Below are 17,291 nucleotides of genomic sequence, written 5' to 3' on the forward strand. Positions count from 1 at the left end.
TCTCAGTCAGATCATACAACTGTTTTATTTACTCTCTTGTGCTCTTTACAGTGTCTCCCAGAAAAGAAGAACCCCAACTGGTAGGGAATGTGATTAGGGACCTTCATTGAGCCAGCAGCAACCACAGAAGAATCCAGGGTTGGGAATGAGCTACTGGAACCCAAGGCAAAAGGACTGTTAGTGATAGTTTGCCTATTTCCTGGCCTCTAGTTGCTCAAATGGGAAAAATAGAAGGAACTATTAAATGACTGGGTATTGAAATGAAGAATTTTGAAGATCTGGTCATGATGGGGGACCAGAAGGAATGGGCAGGATTAAAGTCTGGGTTTTAAGCATCTTGTGCTAGTGAACACTTTGAGAGACATGGTGCCTTAAGATACATTGATAACAGAAAGTGGGGAGCATTGAGGAAGGGATCCAGCTGTGAATGGGGGGAGGGATGGGGTAGTGAACATGACTGAGAAGGTACTTCTGGGTGGCAGGGTAGGGAAAGGGATGGGCAGATGCACTCATTCTGTCCACTCCTTCTTAATGGACAGGTTCCACTCCCAAGTAAGGTGGTCATGCTTGTCATCATCAGTGAAGAAGGACTTGTTGTGGTAAGTGCCTCGAGCCAGCATGCCCTTGGGAGCCTCCTCAGCTGGAGTCAGGAACTCATACTCTTCTGGCCGAGGCCCGTAGCTGCCAACCATAAATGTTGCTTTATCCACTAGGAAGAAAGAAAAGTTCATTAGGGGAAGAGTCAGACAGAAGAAAAGCAAACACAGAAAACTGGAACATTTGGAGTACAGCCTACGGCGATCAAACCCAAAAGCCATAGTTTCCAAGCCTGGCTAAACATCAGATTTACCTGGGGTATTTTTTTTTTCCTTTAAAATATTTTTTTATTGGAGTGTCTTTTAATAATACAGTTTCACTTTCAGGGACTATGGATCAGTAATCTGCTATGAGCAGTGCCAAGAATCAGTGCATTTATTTATTTATTCATTCATTCATTTATATATTTATTTATTTAAAAGATTTTATTTGAGAAAGTGAATGAGAAAGAGCACAAGAAAGGGGAGGGTCAGAGGAAGAGGGAGAAGCAGACTCCTTGCTGGGCAGGGAGCCTGACCCCAGGACCCTGAGATCAGTACCTGAGACAAGGGCAGAAGCTTAACCGACTGAGCCACCCAGGCACCCCAAGAATCAATGTTTTTAAAAAGCATCACAGCTGATGCTGTCAGGAAAGTTGGGAAATCAGCACCTTAAATCCATGGGGATCAAGACCCTTCTTTTATGGAGATATAGCAGATTATACCATTAAAAGTCCCTCATTAATTGGGATCTGAGTTCTGGTCTCAGCTTTGCAATCACTTACAGCACATAACATTTCTGGGACTCTGCTTCTTTTTATATACAGTGAGCCTCAAGGGTCTTCTACCTACAACTCTCATTCTATGAACATATTAGTTGGGGGGGGGGTAAGGTAACAGCTGGTGATCGGAATGAACAGAACTCATGAATGGAAATACCAGATGGAAGGGGGAAGTCAATAATTTGGTTAAAAAAAAGTGAAGAACTGGTTCAAATGTTGAAAATAGCGAACCAAAGTTATTAATAGGTGAATAACGGGGATATATATTTAAAAAGGTAGGGCATTAGAAAGAATAACTAAAGGTCAGTAGGTACACAGGCAGGCAATGTGTACTTAGATGTTCAGTGTTGTCAATAAGTTTGGAGGAACAGCTACAGGCATATCATCATCCTCTTGCCTAAGTGAGGCAACATAATCTCTATACCCAAAGGAAAATAGGAAACTGAACTATTTTTTTCATGAGACTCGGTACTGGAAAGACCAGTTAAGATCTTCCAGGTCAACAATCTTCTGTGGGATTTGGATAGTGGAGTGGTCGTCTATGTCATGAAAATTTGTCAAACAATTTTTCCCCTAATCCTTTGTTTAGTAATTTGGTGGAACTGACTTGTGCCTTACTGCTTCACACCCCTGGAAGAAGAGAGCACCCAAGGTAAAAGGGAACTGTATAAGTACTTCTATCACCTTTCCAAATTTCATTTCTCCCTGCCAATAATAATGGAAGGAAACTGAAGACAGTTCCCCAAGGCAGCTACAGTTTAGGTACAATTTGTCAAGTGCAACTGCAGATCATATGTCATATTATGTCTCAATCATAGCTTTTCTTAATTTAGAAAGAATTCTATTTCTTTGTTTTAAAAATTAAGTGCTGCCCCCCCACCCCCACTCCACACCTGCCCACATGCTACTGCCAACTCCTATTCCCAAAAAACACGCCACTGGATAGATCCTTCCAGTCTTGGATTTCTCTGACACTTAGGTTTATACCTGTGAACTGCTTCTTTTAAAAGATTTTTTTTTAATTTTTCTTTTTCTTTTTTTTTCTTTCTTTCTTTTTTTTTTTTTAACTTTTGAGGGTATTTTAATATAGTCCATTTTTATTCAAACTTATCTTGGTTACACTTCTTCTTTATGAATAATAAGCTTAAATCACGGAAGCTGAATGCTGAAGGTTAGTGGTTGATCGAGTCTAAACTCGGTCTCTGAATGTAGGCTTTGCCATTAATGTCTAGGTTAGAGGTATATGTGTGCTCCTTCCTGGGAGAGTGTCCAAAGCTTTTTGTCAGATTTTTAAATGAGTCTATGACTACAATTATTAATAAGCAGAAGTTTAAGTATCAGCAGGGAGCAGAGTTTGGGAAAGCGTGAAGTGCGGGTCCCTTACCTTTCACCCCAGTCCGATAGGTATGTTGAACGTATTTCAGGCCTGACACAATATCCCTGTTCACCTGTAGGCAGGAAGGATCCAAGCAACTCAGATTAAAAATGGTCTTCATTTTTCCTTATCTTTCATGCTTATCCTACCTAGCTGAGTCTTCTTTGAAGCTGAAGGAAGGTTAAGATTTCATTCAGAGTAAGTGTTATTATTTTCATTTAGTGTGGTGGTGAGGCAGAGATTGGAGAGGAGATCACAAGACTCGACATTGCCAATTTGGTTTTAATCATCAAGTACTGTGCTATTCGGTTTGGGAGTGGGGTGTGTTTAATTAGAACATTGTCTCAGTATTCTTCATTACATTTTTCCTTCCTCTAAAAGTCCAAAGAATGATCTTGAGCTCTCCCTCCCTGATACTGCTGGCCAGAAGACCATCCTTGTCTCAGCAAAGGCTACAAAGGTACCAATGGAAAATGTTATATGAATACCTGAAAACCCTAACCTCAGAAATGATCCACCTAGCATGAAAAACAAACAACAAGGAAAAAAGCTATAATGAAAATTGAGTCTAGAAGATGGTTGCACCCATAATTTCCCTGAGATTGGAGTCTAATGATGAGAAGATGGGCCCCCAGAAACATCTTCCCTACATATAAATAATGGGTGAAATCCACTCATGTCTGGCAAGCATTTTGGATGTCTGTCCTTTTCAGATGTTGTCAGAGATGTCACCACTTCCCCAGGCCTTTCAAAGAAAGGTCACTAAAACAGGATGAAAATATACAGAGCACAAGCACTTTGTTTTTCCATGATTCATTTTACTTAGGATTGAACTGGGCTGTCCATTAATTTTATACAGCACTCATGTTTATACAAACAAAACGGAGGTTGCGTCAGTACTGGAGAGCTTAGTTAATTGTTTGCCAAGATGAAGAATGAAAGCATCTTCAAATAATTTCTCCCAATAGTAATTATGGCTGCCTATTTGTTTTGGTCAGAGTAATTAAACCAATTTTTCAGTGCTACATTTTGTTTCATTGGTGATGAGCTAGCACAGCAGCAAACACTGCTGGCTTAGGTTCTAGACTGTCACTCGGTAAAATCTATAGTATAAATCTATCAAAAGCAGACAGAATGGAAACAGCTTCATCAAAGAAATTGTGCTAAAATGACACCCAAACATTCTGATTACTCTGCCAGATGTGGCTCATACAAATAGGAAAAAAGGGAATGCATTTTCTAGAAGTCTCTCAGCTAGTCCTTTGGGCCTCATGGGAGATGTGGTCTGGTGGCAAAAAGACTAAAAAACAGGAATGGCAATTGTTATTCAGCAATAAGGACTTCAAAACAGAATCCTCTGTTTTTCTACTGCTCCATAGAGGGTTCTATCTATCTATCATCTATCTATCTATCTATCTATCTATCTATCTATCTATCTATCTATCATCTATCTATCTGACAGGGTGGGAGGGGCAGAGGGAGAGGGAGTGAATCTTAAGTGGGCTCCATGCCTAGGACAGGCCTAATATGGGGCTCGATCTCAGAACCTTAAGATCATGACCTGAGCTGAAATCAAGAGTTGGATGCTTAACCACTTAACTGACTTAGCCACCCGGGTGCCCCAAGGGATCTTTTAATATAAATATGTTTGAGATGAGTAAGAGAAAAGTATGAATATTCATAGTATTCTCTTCTTCCATCTGCGTGCCCCGCTATATTGCTCTCCTTCTTCCCAGAAGGAAGAAGCCTTAGTGACATGACAGCTATGGAAGTCAGAGAGAATGTACTGCATTTCCTTGGGAAGCAGGAGGAAAAGGCAAAGAAATTAAAAGAAACATCCCAGGCCAAGTTTTAGAGAGAGCCATGAAGTTTGCGGGGAATAAAGAGAACACCGAGTGCAATTAGGAGAAAGATAATGCAAGAGGGTTTTAGGATGTGTTGCTGGTGTTATAAATGCAAATTGTCTTAGATATTTTTCAACAGATGTCAGTAAAGATTTAAATTGGTTCTCAATTATTTCCAATTTTAAGCTGGTGTTTCTTCTAACGGTTGCTTCACACTAGGACTGGCCACAGATTGGTTCAACTTTGTGTGGGTCACACACAGCGTGGTTTTTCTCTTAAGAAAATGCTAAGCCTCTGAAGCAGATGGGACTTGAAAACTCCTTTCTGTACCCTCTTCTTCCATCACCTTAATGCATAATACTGACTACTACATTCTCTTCTGCCTTCCCAACCATAGCTGAAGCCCATACCCCAGACTTTTCCTTCTGATCTTATTCCCATCAAAATTTACCTGTCCTGTTTCATTTGGTACAAACTGGCTTACTAAATTGACAAATTAAGATAGTAGCACTAATGATTAAAAATTCAACCAGTGTGTAACCCATCCTAAGACTATTTGGATATAATGCCTTGGATATAATTCTAGGCATATTTGGATATAATATCAGACTCTCAGGTACTTCAATAATAAATAATACTATAGGAAACAAGCAAGTGAACCATATATAGAGTAGGTGTCAACAAATATTTTCAGAATGAAATTATTTTGAGGCATATTTATATATGGTACTCAGTGATTGTTCACAGACCCCGAATGAGGGGGGAAAAAAGAGCCCAGTGTTCAAACACAGAGAGCAGATGGGATCTTCCTTGGTGGCCCTAAAGAATATGCTGAGAAGGGCAACCAAGGCAAATATAAGCAACTAAGAGCAAATAGTACATTTCTGACTTACTTGTTTTCAGCCAAGATTATTTTCCTTTTTTGCTTTTGGCTGTTCACTGGGGGAATATGTCTATTCATTATATGTCAATTTATCTCCTGTTTAGTATTTGCTCTTACCTATTTGCTTGCTCCACAACTATAATTGTAATTTCCAGTTATTTACCAAGGTCCACACTCCCTGGATTTATATAATCCTTGAGCAATTAGAACTAAGACTCTCTATCTGTTCCATTTCTTACTATTAATTGATTCATACATTTATTGATTCCTCAATAATATTCACTAAATATGTAAAAAGTTTACTTTTTACATATTTACATAAATTACATAGTTTTGTGTAAAACATTGGAAAAAAGAGATATATAATCTCTCCTTTCTCAGGGCGCTTGGGCTGTACAGGGAAGAAATGGCACAAATGGTACAAGATAAAGCAGGGAGTACTTCATGGATGGGAGCATCCAGAGTTCCCAGTGGGTGAAGTGATCAGCGGAAATTTCAAGGAGAAGGTTCTGGTAGGGCAAAGGTGTGAAGTAATAGTGGGCCTCAACAGGTCGAGCTCAGAATTGGGGAGAGTACAGTCCAGATCCAGGGGAAAAAAACCACAAAAACTATGACAACATAATGCAAGACATTTGATTTTTTCTTTCTCTGATTATAGGAAGAATGCAGACTTTATAAATACATGCAGATACTTACTTTGAAGTGAATTTTGACTCTGTATTCAACACCTTCCTTTAGCACAAAAGTTTCTTTTTTGAGGGCTTCAAGATCCCCTGTAGAACAGATTTAGAAAGAGTTTATTCTCCTCAGAAGGAGAAACACAAAGAGATGATTGAAGTTTAAACCCCAGAGCTGTTTGCTGGGCCCATCACAGCATGGTGCACGTGGACCTCAACTTGAAGAATATTTGAGATTACACACGTACATGCACACACATAGGCACATAGGCACCTGCCCTTGAAATGGCTGAAATCTTACAGCTAGATATGAAAAAAATGTGATAGCACTCCCCCCCCCAAGTTTGATGATAATGCTAAAATATACAAGGTATTGTCATCAAAGAGTTATGTACAACAATGTTTTTTTTTTTCTTTTTAAAAGTAGGCTCCATGCCCAATGTGGGGCTTGAATTCATGACCTCATGATTGAGGGATGCATACTCTACCGACTGAGCCAAATAGCTGCCCTGACAATGTCTTTCTAATTGTAAGTAATAAAAACAGATTTCAATCAGTCATCCCAGAGGAAAGCCTGAATTACCTTTTTATTTTCTCTATTGAAAATGATATTGTATATGTGGCCATACAAAGAGATGATTAAAGAATATGTCCCTGCCCTTCAAATAAATAAATAAAAGAAAAATATAAGAGTATCAGCTATTTGGTTTTGTAGATTTGGTGACATCTGTGGCATTTTCTAGCTTTAAAAAATTTACTTGTTTGGCTCCTTTTTATTGTTCTAAATATACATTCACTTTTGTACTTAACTTTGCATTTGCATTTGTAATCTCACATTATTTTTCTTCAGGAAAGTCACTTAAGTGATAAAAACTTTGGCCCCATAAAACCAGGATCTGACTCTGATTCTGGTACTCTGGTTAGAGACGTAAGCACTCTCTGTTCTTCTCCCAGTGTGATCCTGTACCATCTGACTTCAGGGGTGAGTGTATGTGTGCATGTGTCTCTCTCTGTGTGTGTTTTATTTAGTTCTGTGCATGTGCTTCATACCATGTATATGTGTGCACATGTGTATATATACACACACTATGTGTATATAGTATGTATATAATAAATATACTATATGTTTTGTATATATACTATATATCATGCGTATTATATGTATATGTGATGTATATATAATGTATATATGTATATATATTTACACACTATGTATATGTAGTATATATATTATTTGTATATAATAAATATATATATTTTTATATATTCTATACATTATATATGTATATACACATACACACTATGTGTGTACTGCATATATGTATTATATGTATATAATATACTATGTATTTTGTATATATACTATATATATTATGTGTATTATATATATGTGTATGTGTGTGTGCATATATATACACACACATATATATGCACACACACGCTAGGCTTCAACTCAGCAGCTTCTTGGTGACAGAAAACCATATTTGGGCATCCCGATGCTAAGAAAGTGAAAGAAATTGAGTTTTCCCTGCAATGTCATCAGGCCCATTGATTTCCTTAGCGCTAATTCAGACCTTATCTCACAAACTGACGGTTATACCTGGTAATGTTACACAATTTCACACAGGAAGAGGCCTGAGTCCTGGTGAGAGAGAGAGAGAGAGCGAGAGAGAGAGATTGTCCTAGAGAGATACTAGAAGGTGGGGGTAGTTGAATTTATGTCTGCTGTAATGATTTCAGTTGAAGGGGAAGTGTGTCTTCTCAGCCTCTGATTTCCTCCTTCAGACAAATAAGCCCATATAAGGTCAAGAGTGGATATGTCCTGTGAGAGGGGAATCACCTAGCTGCTAAGGAGTCATGCTTTCCTCTGTCTCATGAGACCACCTTTTGATTCTGGGAATAATGTTCTTTTTCCCTGAAGATCTGCCTCAGATGCCTCCAACCTCCTGGCTCTGTGGCCCTTCCCTCATTCCTCTCAGATGCACATTGCCTCCAAAATACCCACCTTCTCAGCCTCTATCTCCATAAGATTTAAGTATCAGGCAAGGACTTGACCCTTGTCACAATAAGAGGAAAGGAAATAACACCTTAATTTGTACATCTTTAGTGGGGGAAGTTGCTTATACAAGAATCAGAGCTTTAAGCTAAAATGGTACTTAACCGTGGAATTCCCAGCACTAATTGAAAGGTTTTAGATTGCTCCTTGCTTTCAGGTAAGTTCTTGAGTTGATATAAGATCAATATTCTCTGATATTTAGATTGTATGAATATTACTTTTCAGAAGCATACAGCTTGATTCTTAATATTTCCATCATCAGTCTTTTTATGTGAATAGTAAGTCATTCCCATGCTGCTGTGTGGAGATAAAAATCTGAAGTAAATATAATGATACAAGTAAATATATCCAATACTTATGACTGTACTGTCTGTCTTCCATTACATAGAGACAGAGATTGGATTTTTCATTAAGCACGGTAAATACTGTGTACTGTGAGAGCAATGATTTGTGAACTGGTCCTAGCATATGTTTCTTTGGGATTCACCTTAGTGGCGCTTCCTTTTACTGGGAGGGGGACAGAGATTAAATGTTCCCAGAGATTAAGTTTCCCCTATCACTGGGCCCCTTTGAGCAGAACAGATGTGTCCACTTACCAGTGAGGTCCATGGTGATCGGTCCTGGGGCACTCTCACAAACCAGGGTAAGCCGGGTGACCGTGACATTGGGGGCTGTTGGGTCTGCAGGATTCAAAAAAGAATGTAAACATAGAGAAAAGACATGTGTGTACAGTGTATGTGTATCTTTTGAGTAGAAGAGAGGGAACATAAAAAGAAAAGTGATATCTCTATCCGGAGTGGCAACAGAAATGGAAGGGGCAGGTTCATCATGTCAGTCGTAATGACCTTATAAATTAGAGCAGTGCTATTTCTGCTTCAGACACTTGTAGGTCTGCCTTAGTTACCAACAGCAAACATTTCCTGGGTGGCTGTGGGCAAGTTCCTCTGCTAGGGCACTGCCCATCTACATCTTTTTCTGCTGTTGTGTCTGTGAAAGAGATGAATGGTTAGGAAAGGAAGGAGTGAGAAAGAGAAGGAGAGAAAATGTGAGAGGATGGAGAGAATACAATTTTAAGTGGTAGTCTGGAGTTCTTTCTAAATCCCCCTCATGTGTAATTTTTGCTTCTTTCAATGCTGACTTGCATTTTCTCTCCAAAAAAAAACGTCATCCGATAGCCCATAACTTTATGTAGCACATATAGATTGTGCCTCACTCACTTAGCTCTGGTAACATTTGGTACTCTGTCTTCTGCAGCTGCTCCTGAGTTCCTGAAATCTATGCCTTATAGGGCTCCTTCCACTTGTCCCCCATCCCCCCCCACCCCACATATACCTGCCACCACAGGGCCGTCCCCCAGGAGTGTTTTCTTGTATTTGATTAGACTTTCATCATCTTTGTCCATCTCCTGTAGCTCTTTCAGGGATTTCTGGGGTGGAGGCTTATAGTTGAGCTTGCTGTCCAGCTCATCGACATCCTCCTCCAGGTGTGCTTCTGGGGCCTTTTCAGTCATTTTGATCTATTTCAGAGAGAGAGAGAGAGAGAGAGAGAGAGAGAGAATGATAGTCCATTATCCAAAAGTCAGTGGATATGAAAAATGTCTTTGGGGCTTCTGGTAGCACCAACCTTGACCTAACTGACTTCTGTAGTCATCAGTGATTTTCCAGGGCATTTTTCCCCCTAGTTTAATCTCACTACTTTTTATGCAATAAGCATAGAAAGCATTTGGTCTTTTCTCTGACCTTCCTGAATTTCTCTGTACTGTGACCAATGTCTCCTATTCATTGAGTAGAACTGACAAGAATGAAATAGCTCATTTGTGAATAATGTACAAGTGAAACAACATAACACAAGTGATCCCAACTAATGAGCAGATAGCCCCAGTTCAAACAATTCTAGAAATAACCACAGTCCTCTAAATCCAGCCACTCCTTTAGTGTCAGAGCTCTTAGCATTGTATAATCTCTGTGATGATGATTTCAAAACACAGGGAGCTAAAGTAATGGTTGGCTTCTTCCCGTTATTGAATTTTTCTCTGAACTCCTGAAATACTTCAAAGGTAAGTCACGCAGCATTGTAGGCCCCTGTGACACCTGCCTGAGGTGTCTGAATGGTTTCCATCCAACACCGCTAATAACTCCCTGAAGGCAGATACCAGGTTCTGTGTTTCTCCTGAATCTCTCATAATAATTGAATAGTTTAGACAATTTATCAACCCCCATTGTTTGATATATTTGGATCTACACCTAAGGATCTTCTGTTCTTTTGAAATGACATAAAATACCAAAAGACTCTTTAAGTTCCTCCAGACAAGATGGTAAAGATTAGCATGTCTTTACTTTACTTTTACCTTTCATTGATCTCTCTTTTTTAGATCCCCTTCCCTTTGAGTATCTCCCTTACCTCACCAGATTGCTAGTGACTTTATGCTCTAAGACCTCACCTGGGCAAACCCTGGAGTCTCCTTCCCTCATCACCTCCACTTATTTGCTATGTGTTAAAATATTGAGGGGGAGATTCTAATAGGATTATTCACCCTTAATTGTTAGTGACTGAATAATAGATTTAAAAATTAATTTGTTTTAACATATGTATAGTCAGAGATTTTCAGAGCAGAAAAGACCTCTAGAGGTGAGATATTCCAACCTGCCATGCAATCATTGAGAAAACTGCAATTTAGAGGTTAAGAGAAATGCACAAATTTCCATAGCTGGATGAACTGCAGTGTCCTAATAAACTAGAAGAATTTCAGGCCTGTGGCTGGCAGCAATGGAGCTATTTAGGGAAACACGGGAGGGATTTGGGCAAGGAGATAATTTCCTGATTTCCTGTAATCTTCCCCCAAGAGTAAGTGTCTTCCCTGCCTGTGGTTAAAGACTACATTGATCCTAAGTGGCACAACTCTAGACAATATCCAGCACATCTCATCCTGAGTGACTTTGCAAACCTCTGTAAAGTCCCTCAGAGGGTGAAGCTATCTCTGGCCAAAATCAGCTGAGGTTTTGAGTTTCAATGTCTCCATCATTGGCATTAGAAAGGAAAATAATTTGGAAGTGAAATCAAGCAAAAACAATTTTAGCAGAAAAAGAAGGAAAAAAACAGAGAATAAAAAGAAATGCTATCTCTCAGTGCGTCAATCCTCTTCTAGCAAAATAGCAGGCCAAGCACCATCAGCTTGATCAAGTCTGCAAACAGCATTGCAATGCCCAGGTCTACTTCTTGTGCAGGAAGGAAACATGCAGGCTTGTTCCTATGGCAACTCTTGCCTCAGCTGAAGACTCAGCACCACTCATAGCTAAGCCTCTTGAGAACAGCATAATAAAGATTGTGACCAGGTCAACTGGTATTCCAAACAACACTCAGGGAAAGTGAATGGACTGCTTGGAAAAATAATAAGGATGCAGTGGGTGGATATTGGAGGTTCTGGGGCATTTGAGGACAATCACTAAGGGGCAGATGAAGAGCAGTCCAGATGAGATTAATCAGGAGAGAGAGGTTCTCCTCTGGTGATATCCAGGACCCTGACAAGATACCCAGAGTGGAAGTCACATGACAAATAGGTGGACAGATCATCAGGAAGCCTTTCTACAGATGAGGATGTCTTGGATCTCTTGTTGGACAGGCCTTTCTGGAATATATTGCTTGGTTCTAACAAGTCACCTGCAGAAGATAACAACATCACACCCACCCACTAACTAGCTCCAGGTGATTTCCATAACCTGCAGGGAATTACTATTCTGCACCCTGAAATCTCAATTTTGAAAGGAGAATGAGAGAGAGAGAGAGAGAGAGAGAGAGAGAAGGGGAGAGAAAAAGACAAAGACATGATCTAGGACAGGATTTGACCACATCTGTGTGATCATTGGCAAGTCAATTTATTAATCTTCTAGATCTTGAGATTTTTATTAGTACTTCTGAGACTTATGTCAATTCTAAATTTCCTTGATTCATTGCAAACAGATAGATAATAATTGCTTCATAAAAATGAAACACAAATTTATTTGAAAGGCGTATAATAGCAGAAGATAACTTGAGATTCTGTATTGCTGCAGTAAAGAGGAGGAAATTCAGGACCACACTGAGATAATGTTAATTATATAGCATGCGAAAAAGAGATATAAAGCCAGATGAGTCCAAACCAGCTCAAATCTGATTAGAAAAAGATAAAAATATAATAATACAGCAAATAAAGAACTAGAAAAACAATTCTCCAGGAAAGCTTCTTTAAAACATAATATTTGATGATCACCACATACTCTCCAAAGTGGAGAAGGAGTTGGAAGATGGACAACTACTATGGACTGATTGATGGTTCTTAATCTTTTTGGAAATTACAGGTCTTTTAAAAAATCTGATGAAAGTCACAATCCTCATAAAAGGACAAAAAGGATATGCCCATGAGATGGTGTATGCAGTCCAGAGACATTACTGGAGTCCAAGTTTAGAAACATGACCTTGAAACTGTGATTTCTTGGAAACATGAAGCAGAGAGTTGAACGTTAAAGAGGAAGCTTGCTTCTTTCGGAAGCCTGGCCAAATCAGCGACCCAACCTAGCTTCCAGGCAAGAATCATGTTTATCAAACCCCAAATGCTGGATATGTAGAAGCAGAAGGAGAAATCAGATAACGTCTGTATTTGAAAGAATATGAACCCAAGCCCGGTTGGGGAGCAAATGTGCCTGGGGTGCAGCTCTTTAGGGGAAGATTTTCATGGTCAATCTAGTTGATTTTGGATAATTATCTCTTCATTGAACTACATCTCATCATGCATGGGTGTTGGCTCTGGCTTTGATACTAATCTGCTGTAACACCTTGAGCAAATAGTTCAACCACTGTGGGTCTTATTCTCCTCTTGAGGTTTGGGGGGTTGGAGCAGACCACCTCTAGGTGTGTTCTTTTTCGAAGCTCTCCACCTGTAGATTTGTCCTGCCCTGCAGCCCTGAGTCAGGGACAGATGAAGAGCAACCCAGATGAGATTAATCGTTAGAGAGAGCTTCAGACATTCAGTTACCTTATTTCACTTGTGTACATAAGAGACTTAGCCAATCTCGGTTTGAATATCTCAAATTTGTGTGAACTCTCCAAAGAAACTGCATTTTTTAAAAAGATTTTATTTATTTATTCATGAGAGACACAGAGAGAGAGGCAGAGACACAGGCAGAGGGAGAAGCAGGCTCCACGCAGGAAGCCCAATTCAGGACTCGATCCCGGGACTCCAGGATCATGTCCTGGGCTGAAGGCTGGCCCTAAGCCGTGGAGCCACCCAGGGTCCCCAGGAACTGCATTTTTAATTCCACAATTCACCTCTGGGAAACCTCAGATTCTGCTGAAGCCTCAGCCATAATGGCTTATGTAGTTAGTAGATAATAATTTCCCAAACTCTGTGTACATACTGAGTCACACACATCAGTCTTCTCTCTTTATCCCCCTCATTTTTCTGTGGGCTATGCCTGTGAAAGGGAGACTAGGCATTTTACAGAAATTCTACAACTACCTTCAAGTATCCAAAGAACACCTGTCTTTATCATTGATGATGATAATTATATTAGTTATCATACACAGTGCTAAATGCTTTCTTGAGGATTATCTCATTGGTCCTTACTACAGTCTCGAGGGTGGGTATTATCATCATTCTCTTACAGGTTAGGAAACTAAAGCTCAGTTAAGTAACTTGCCCAAGCTGACCTGTTGTGTGAGGAGCAGAATTACCATCTGAGCCAGGTTGTCTGGCTTGCAGGTGCTATGTCTGTTGCTCTAGCTGTCTCCAGTAAGAAGTAAAAATGAAATTGTAGAACCCATTAGTCATCTTGGGACCCTATCCTGAGAGTGCCCAGGCAGAGGGAAATGTGCTTCTTTGCAAAACTCTGCAGGCTTTACCGAGACAGAGAGGCATCACATAAAGAGGATTTCAGGGCAACTCTGTCCCGTGTCACCTTGCACAAGTCCCTGAACCTCTCTGCACTCCAGTTTTGCCCTCTGCAAAATGAAATCATTGCATTTGGGTGGTGATACGAGAGCGAAGTGGGGGGGGGGGGCTCTGGAGAACCTCCCTTTGGGCTAGTCCAAGGATGATGGCATTGGCTCTTTATTTGTTTTCTGGTCCACAATGTCTGGTTGGTTGTTTCGAATGGGCAGTTTTCTACAAAATGAGTACAGAATAAATAAAGAAGTTTCAGAGTGGTAGGACAAGAAAAAAGAAAAAAAGAAAAAAAAATCATTGCATCAGAAGGATCTCTGAAGCCTCTTCCTACTTCAGTGACTTGAATGCTCCTTAATTTAAAGAAGCCTCTGAAATGAGAAAAGAAAAGAGGAAGTGGAGGTGGGGTTGGGGAGAACCCAGTCCATCTGTGTAGAACTTTCTGGCTGGCCTTTTCTCACCTTCCTCTGCAGCTCACCCACTGTCCTACAAAGAGCAGAGGTGTTTTGTTTCTTTGGAGGTCATTTTGAGTTTGGTTTTTTACACAGTGAAAGTGAAATGGAGAATGAACAATTACATGTTTAACGAGGTTAGTTAGTATGGAATCTGTCAGGCCCCAAAACACATATTTTGTGTGTGTGTGTGTATGTGTGAGTATGTGTGTGTGTTTGGTACTCATTACCTTTGTTTTTTACTTCACAGGTGCCTCCACAGATGAATTTTCACAGCGAAGCCCTCACACACTCATGTTTGCTATGCAGTGAAGCAGTGTAAGAGATAGGCGTGCTGAGATAGGAACTTAATCCTCTCAGGCCCAATTAAAATGCCACATTAAGTTAGGATGGTTACTCATGGCATGACTATGTCGAGCACAAATTGGTGGTTTTGCTTGCAAGTCCAGTGAAATGTCCAAAATACTGAAAGTGAAATACACTTAGGGATTTGCAGCAATGTCAGGACAGAGCACACTTGTCTGGTTCATTAATGCAGTTCCAAATAAGCAGAGGGCAAGAAAAGGTGAAATTCTTGAGTTCAGATGAAACAGATCATCTGGTTAATGCAAAGAAAGGTGATCTTCAATGCCTACTAGGATATGGACTTTGAATCCAGTGGCCAGAGATTCAAAATGTGGTTCTGTGTTGACTTATTGCAGGACTGAAGCAAATTATCAGCCACAGTGAGCCCCAGGTTTTCCACCAGTAGTGTGGGAATAATGATCTTGCTTTATGGAGTTGAAGAGTTGGAGAAAACACATGAAAATTTCTCAGACGATCCTGGCAATAGTAGATGTTCAATAAACTACCCATTCTCTTCCTCTGCTCCCTGCCCTGTGGGGCTATCTGTTCTGTTGCACAACTTCTGTGAAGCAAGGTAACTGACGCCCTAGGCACCCAATGCTTGCTCTTGGATCTGCAGTGTTGACAATGTCCACTCCTTCCATCTTAAAAATAGAATTTGTTTCTTTGAGGAGTACGGAAGAGACAAGAAGTTCTGGGAATTGCCAGGATTGTTTATTAACTGAATCAACCTTAGAATGGGACTGTCACTTTATATTTCTTTTAAAAGCTCCCATATGAACAATTTAATTTTAGATTCTATTTATTGCTCCCTTTTATAATTGAAGCCAGAGTTCACTCTGTGGATGATGAGAAATGATAAAAGACACAGGCACAGCCAGTGGACAGAATTTCCTTTGGCCCTGCAGAGATTTAACCCATGTTCCAAAGTGGCCTGATTATGCATCTAGATGTATTGGTCATGAATATGAGATAGAAAAAGGGAGATGAGAGAGAGACAGAGAAATATGTAAGTACCAGAAGTAGGGGGATTTCCATCAGAGAAGTACCTATGCAAACATCAGCATTCTCTGTCACCCTGTCACATCCTCTCCCTGCTGACTAGGATACATCTCATTTTCTCCAAACCTGGGGCTGCAGCTCTAGAAGAGGCCATGGAGAGTTGGGCCATCCCTGAAGGACTGCTGACATGGTAGAGCCAGTCAAGGATTTGGGTCTGCTTTGCTGCCTGCCTGGTGATTTAGCTTATTTGGGGAATCCAAGTTTACCCCTTGGGGCACCAGAAGCTGTCTTGGTCCTAGAGTCCTCCATGGTTTCTGAGTATGTCTTAGCAACATAGAAGGATTGGTGCCTCCTGGGTTCCTCAGTGCTGCTCTCTACCATCTTATCCCTATGGAGAACATCTGAAATAGTAAAGCTGAATGAGGAGAACCAACTTGGTGTCTGAGAGGACAGTGTCTTGTTAGATACAATAAACATTAAAATCAATCATGGAGACACCTGGGTGGCTCAGTGGTTGAGCATCTGCCTTCCCCTCAGGGTGTGATCCTGGGGTCCTGGGATTGAGTCCCGCATCGGGCTCCCTGAAGGGAACCTGCTTCTCCCTCTCCCTATGTCTCTGCCTCTCTCTCTTTCTCTGTGTGTGTTTCTTATGAATAAATAAATAAAAATTAAAAAAAATCAATCCAGAGAAGGGTACAGATTATTAGAAGCAGAATTCTTTAACATTTCCCTCTGTGAGAGAAATGATACACTCTTTCTCCCCTGGATATTCACAGGATACTCTCCCAACCCCAACTCCTATGCAAAAGGAAGGAGAACTCAGTGGACCCATTCAATTTGGCCGAGCATCTACCCTGTGAAGTTATTTACTATGCTCAGGATTCTCACAAATCTTTCTTTCAAATAATCCTTGATGGCAACTGCATCAAGTCAGCCATTATTGGGCAAAAGACTGTCCTGCCATAATTCCATACAGTCACTGAAGTTTTAAATCAAGTATGAAAATAAGTAAAGACATTATCACTTATGCTGAGAATATCAGCCCCTTTTAGAAAGCTCAAGTGAATTTTTACTAGCTCTGGCTATGGAAACCACAGCCCAGAGCTATTCGATCAGTGCTCACACAAGGGATGAACATTGAAGTTGTGGGAGCAACATGAGAGTCATCCCTAGGTATGCCAGTGGGGACTTTAATCCAGGGTCCTGGACAGCGCAATGCTGCCTACGAAAAAGGATGCCCAGAATGTGGGGTTAAAGAAAATTCCCCCCCAAGGGACATTTCCTAAAATGTCCTTCTAAGGCATTGTAGCTATTGGTTCTTCCTCTTTTTTTTTTTTTTTTCCTGTGACTTTAGTCAAATAATTTAACACTTACTATCCTCTCAGG

At 40.3% G+C, this 17,291-nt stretch overlaps 1 protein-coding gene across 1 annotated transcript in view; it reads right to left on the reverse strand.

Moving 5' to 3' along the window:
- Nucleotides 1-17,291, reverse strand: part of ARHGDIB (Rho GDP dissociation inhibitor beta) — a 19,182-nt gene continuing 1,891 nt past the window's right edge. Inside the window, exons 2-6 of the mRNA XM_038576892.1 lie at nt 9,525-9,708; nt 8,789-8,872; nt 6,156-6,232; nt 2,742-2,805; nt 1-709 (exon numbers count right to left, since the gene is read on the reverse strand). Of these exons, the coding sequence (XP_038432820.1) occupies nt 510-709; nt 2,742-2,805; nt 6,156-6,232; nt 8,789-8,872; nt 9,525-9,702 (603 nt within the window). The 5' untranslated portion in view covers nt 9,703-9,708 and the 3' untranslated portion in view covers nt 1-509. The remainder of the gene's footprint in view (nt 710-2,741; nt 2,806-6,155; nt 6,233-8,788; nt 8,873-9,524; nt 9,709-17,291) is intronic.

Source organism: Canis lupus, chromosome 27, assembly GCF_011100685.1.
Source record: "Canis lupus familiaris isolate Mischka breed German Shepherd chromosome 27, alternate assembly UU_Cfam_GSD_1.0, whole genome shotgun sequence".
In the NCBI taxonomy this organism is placed as follows: domain Eukaryota; kingdom Metazoa; phylum Chordata; class Mammalia; order Carnivora; family Canidae; genus Canis; species Canis lupus.